The sequence below is a fragment of the Gregarina niphandrodes genome, assembly GCF_000223845.1.
Source record: "Gregarina niphandrodes unplaced genomic scaffold scaffold00044, whole genome shotgun sequence".
Classification (NCBI taxonomy): Eukaryota; Apicomplexa; class Conoidasida; order Eugregarinorida; family Gregarinidae; genus Gregarina; species Gregarina niphandrodes.
In genome coordinates this window covers 5,246-10,509 of record NW_011645812.1, presented here as the reverse complement: position 1 = coordinate 10,509, position 5,264 = coordinate 5,246, and the positions used below count along the sequence as shown (strand labels likewise).

The following is a 5,264-nucleotide window of genomic DNA, read 5'->3' as shown; positions in this document are numbered from 1 at the left end:
GTGCCGATGTCTCGAGCCGGTGGCGGCCTGGCCTTCGCAATCAAAACTGCGTCCTGCATAGAGTTGTCGGAGCTGGTTCTGGACGGCCGCCCCTACCCCCAGAACGCACGCGGCCTTGCACGGGCGGCTCTTCGTTTCGTGTATGGGCTTCGCCTGTGTGACCTCCAGGCCCCCGCCGTCGTTCCAGTGCGCAGTCTTCCACCCTGCCGACTCTTGCAACACCGGCTGCCACTCCTTGGGAACCCGCGCCATGAGCTCCGCCAACTCCGAGGGGTCCACAGGGCGCATCACAGCCACGGTAACGCCGTCCACCTGCTCCTGCATCTCGCCACTCCCATTCAGGATAGCGTGCAAGTCGTGCAAGTGTTCCCCAAAGACTTCGCGACACAACGCCTCCACCCGCCCTGGGCTTGTTCCGCGGTCCCCTGCGCTCCAGCTGACGCCGCAGGGCGGCTAGCAGTTTTGCCTTCGCGCGTGTGTCACTCAAAAGCCCCTCCTTCGGACGCCACACCATCATCCGGTCCCACTGCTGGAACCAGTCGTAGTTCTCGCCCTTCACCATCGTCGTTTTCATCGTCAACGGCGTTCGCTCGCCGACCGTCTCCAAGCCCACCTTAAACGCTGTCTTGGGCGTCAACGCCAAAGCCGTCACCTCGCCGCCACCACCCGCCTGTATCGTAACTACCTGTGCCACACAATCGTCCAACTTCGTCTGGCTGCCATCCGGACGGACCAATACTGACAACAACTCGCTACCCGTCAGGCTACTAGCCTCACACTTCAAAGCGTGCATTTTTGAAGAACCGGGAGGGGGGGAAGTTCTACCAGACTTGGATCTGCGTCAGGCGTCGTCCCTGAGGTGAGATGGTTCGTCACTCGCAGGGTGGCTCCTCTGTGCTGCTCATTGAGCCATCGTGTTCGGGTGCTGCTGCCATGATCTCTGTCCCCTTCTGTTTATTCCAAAAAAACTCGGGCACACGATACAGACGACGCACACGACAAGAGATGACGCTCGCCTACGACAGACCACAGCCTTCCTCGACTAGAACATAACGAGTTCCTCAAACGCCCTGACCAGGTCGTCAGGGACTTCACAAGAACCCACTGCTTCTTCCGCGGTTCTCAACAACTCCAAAATTCTCTGAGACTGCGCCATTAGCCTTCGCGGCAGAAACCCTGACCACGTTCACACCACGTTGGAAACCCAACAGATTGTGCACGCAGCGTGTTGTGCTCCTTTGCGACCACCTGGCACGGCACTGACCACTTAGCCACAGCCTAGTTTAGCGAACGGAGTATCCTAGAGAACGGAGTATCCTAGAGAACGGAGTATCTTGACAAGCTTATTTCAGCACTGTCGGGGAACGCAACTCCAGAAGTGCATCTACTCTAACAGCTTCCAGCGGTATCAAAGGCAGCTCATGTGAGTGCCTCGCGTCCGTCCCTACCAACGCCATTACCGGCGCCAGCCCTGTTGCCGGGTGCGGGGTGTGCGATCACAGCAGAACTCACAGCTCCGAACCACTCCATACGTCCGCTCCGTGCAAAGCCTTCGAAAACCCCCGGTGACTACACCCGAAGTCGTCAGCTACCATGAACCGAGTCGCATGATCGACGACCACTACCAGATAGTAAACTTCTCCAGCCACAGTCCTCGGCCCAATCAAGCCCTTATTGAAACTAACAGTCTCTGTCCAGGGTCGCGGGCCTCGACACAGCTATTGGTGCGAGATCTTGCTCTGCACCGGTGACGACCTTGTCTGTCCGACTTCGGATCAAACGTTAGACCCTCCACCCTAGACATGCAGCTCCGACGGGTTAGCTCATATATGCGACCCTGCTTGCTTGGTGTCTTCCTTCGGCTTGTAGAAGCGAAACCGTCACTCGCGCATCGAGATAGTTCCTCTGTGCCGCTCATTGACCCATCGTGCTTGGATGTGGTTGCTGCTGCCATGGTAGTTTATAACCTTCATGGTAGTTTACAACCTTCATGGTAGTTTATAACCTTCATAGTTCATGTTGTCTCGTTCTGTTTATTCCGCGCACACGGCACTCGCCCACGGCAGGCCAGGTGATATATTATACAGCTTATTCTTAAGTTGGCCATTCCAAATCCGGGTTGCAATGCTCTGCTTGTGGGCGAAAAACGGGTGGTACGTACCAAACGAAGAATACCGGACGATCTCCCCACGGCTATTTCCCATGGGAACGACGTGGCCGTTGTGTCCCAGATCCTGAACTGGCTAACTCCACATTTGGTGTCACGTGTCGTGCCTGGTTCTGTATGGTGCCTGCTCTGCTGGTATGCTGACCGTCCCCTCTGTCGGGGTAGATTTTTTCTGTCTCCTCTTCTGACTTATCGAAAGAAACTCCACGGTGATTTTTGGGTTTGTTGGGTTTGAAGGGATCGCCAGAGATGGAGGGTTGCTATCCGTGTTGGCTGAAGGCGAAGGCCACGCCGAAGGCAGCACGGCTAAGCTGATCAGCAGACAGCAATGACGACACTCGAGGCTCGAGCGAAGTGAAGGTAACAGTAGTTCGCCAATCTGTGTGCAACCTGGTTGTCGAAGAATTGCTAACCTCGGCCGATGAGGACGCCCGCACAAGGCCGGGGTCCGAACCCGAAATGCTGGGGGGGTTGAAGAAGCAGGTCGCGTAGCAACCGGAGCTAGGAGTCATCCGTTTCTTCACTACGACCAGACAAGACACTACGAGTGGCAGGAGGTGCACGAGAACGCCTACGACTAGCTCCGACACGCCATCCAGAACACCGTTACGGTGCATGCCCCCACCGACAACGGCAATTAATGGAGACCGACGCGTCAGAGGTTGGGGCTGCACTCAAGCATGTGCAAGGGGACGCCGAAGTACCCATCGAGTTCGTCCATTTTTGAAAATCGATATACTCCTACCCGGCTTCGGCCTAATAGAAATATAAAAGAGTCGTCTGTTCTGTCTTCTCGATTTATCTGCTTGGTTCAGGTCACGGTCGTTGGTAGACTTTGACGTGACTCAGGCCGTATTGAATGGTCACACAGGTACCCTGAGTCTCGTTGCTGAAATTATAGATAGTCTATTGTTTTAGTCGACGGCTCGTCAGTTTCGCAAGGCGAGTCTTGTAGTAGGAGAAGCCCGAATGCGACGTTGTTGGCGTCTAGTGGCAACCGGAGCGGTTTTTTTTATTGCGGTTTACGTTCTAAGACGTCACGGTCCTTCACTTTTTGTTGAAGCAGCTTAGTTACTATTCTTGCCTTTGACTGGTCAAGTGTGTGGCGATAGTAACATCTGTACTCCTTCGGTTATGTCTCCGTTAAGACCGGTCTTAACATTACCGGTCGGTCTTAACGGCGCTTGAAGGCAGGCAGTCCACTGTTTTCAATCCATTTTCCGAGGAGGCCAAGGATGAGGGAGAAAAAAATCCATCATGTCCCTTTCGTCCCACTCCGGACGATCTCTTGTGGTTTGACGCCTGCGGGGGGTTGCAGTGGTACGCTTGGTAGTCGTGGTAGGCTTGCTGGTAGTACTGGTGGCCTGGCGGGCGGCTTCAGCGGCCTTGTTTGCTTCTATGGTCTGTTTGGCCTGCGGACTTAGGTTCCAGCAAGTGTAAGAGCAGGGCGAGATGCTGTAGGTGTCGTCCGTGTAGTCGGCGAAAGAGCCGGCCAGCCTGGCGATGGACGCTTCGAAGTCGACGAGAGTGACTCCGTGAACTTGCTGGTGCATCATCACGGACACCAGCTTATTGCCACTGGGCTTCACAATCACTGGACAGCTGACGGACGCCATGTCGCAGACACAGTCGGTGAGCGTGCTCGCGTTTTGCCACGGGGTGTCCGAGCCTGCGCAACCCTGACTAAGTGCTGCGCTGATTTGTTGGAGTCGCTCCTGGAGCGACATGGTCGTGTTGGGCGTTTGGAGCGGGAACTGTGTGAGGAGTCGTGTGCTGAAAGAGCTCCTTGTCTCTTCCCGGGTGCTGCACCGGACTTCGCACTTCGCCGGTGCAGCCGCGTGAGCAATCTTCCAGGCGACCGGGAAGGAGAAAGGCCAGGGGTTGCCGAAGGCAATGGGCCAGGGGCCGCTGCCGAAGTTACTACACCCCCCGTCGCAGAGTAGGGTGCCGCTGCCACAAGGAGCCGCCGGCACTGGGTCCCCCACCGCCCAGACTACCGCGGCCCGGTTGTCACTCAATGGTTCGTACGTCCCTGGCAAGTCTTCTCCCGCCGCTCCGCCTTGCGACAATGCGGTCGACCCCGGCCATATAGACCTCGCAATGACGCCGACGACCGAGCCTAGCCCCAGAACGCCCGCGGTCGTGTACAGACAACGCTTCGTTACGCAGCTGGGTTCCGCCGGTGCGGCATCCATTCGGTCTTCGGTGTCATTCCAGTTCGCAGTCTTCCACTCCGCCGACCTCTGTAGCACCGGCATCCAGTTCTCGGGCACCTGCGCCAAGAGCTCCTCCAACTCCGACGGGTCTATCGGCCGCGTCACAGTCACGCTGACCTCGTCTGCCTCGTCCGGACGCGGCACCCCGCGACTCCCGTTCAGGATGCCGTGCACGTCGTGCAGGCGTTCGCCAAAGATCTCGCGACACAGCGCGTCCACCGCCTCAGGCTTGTCCCGAGGCCCCGTTCTCTCCAGCCGGCGCCGCAACGCGAGCAGCAGTGCCGCCTCCGCGCGTTCGTTGCCCGGAGGCCCCTCCTTGGGTCGCCACACCATCATTCGGTCCCACTTCTCGAACCAGTCGTAAATCTCGCCCTCCACCATCGTCGTTTCCAACGTCAACGGCGTTCGCTCGCCGACAGTCTCCAAGTCCACCTCAAACGCCGTCTTGGGCGCCAACACCAAAGCCGTCACCTCGCCGGCACCACCCGCCTGTATCGTAACTACCTGTGCCACACAATCGTCCAACTTCGTCTGGCTGCCATCCGGACGGATCAATACCGACAGCAACTCGCTACCCGTCAGGCTACTAGCCTCACACTTCAAAGCGTGCATTTTCCAGTTTTAAGGAAAGGGGGAAAGGTTGGGTCTGGAAAAAGGAAAGTTGGGTCTGCGTCAGGCGTCGTCTCTGGCATAGAATGTTGTAAACTTTTTTCTTGAGTTGATCATTCCAAATCTGGGTCGCAATGCCCTGCCTGGTTGTGGACGAAACAAGAAACCCTCCCTGCTCGTCTATCCACAGAAAGACGGGAGCATGGTCGACATCACCCCCGGTTACAACTTCCGAGTGTGTTTGCTGAAGCACAGTTGTTCCCTCACACTTC

At 57.0% G+C, this 5,264-nt stretch overlaps 2 protein-coding genes across 2 annotated transcripts; both read right to left on the bottom strand.

Moving 5' to 3' along the window:
• Positions 1 to 40: 40 nt before the first annotated feature.
• GNI_153540 (hypothetical protein) lies at positions 41 to 793 on the bottom strand (the record flags this gene model as incomplete). The annotated part of the gene is made up of 1 exon (XM_011134535.1): positions 41 to 793. The coding sequence occupies one exon, from the start codon at positions 791 to 793 to the stop codon at positions 41 to 43; it is 753 nt and encodes a 250-aa protein (XP_011132837.1).
• Positions 794 to 3,375: 2,582 nt separating this feature from the next.
• On the bottom strand, positions 3,376 to 4,995 carry GNI_153530 (hypothetical protein; the record flags this gene model as incomplete). Its single annotated transcript, XM_011134534.1, has 1 exon — positions 3,376 to 4,995. One exon carries the CDS (start codon positions 4,993 to 4,995, stop codon positions 3,376 to 3,378), a length of 1,620 nt encoding a protein of 539 aa, XP_011132836.1.
• Between the last annotated feature and the right edge of the window lie 269 nt (positions 4,996 to 5,264).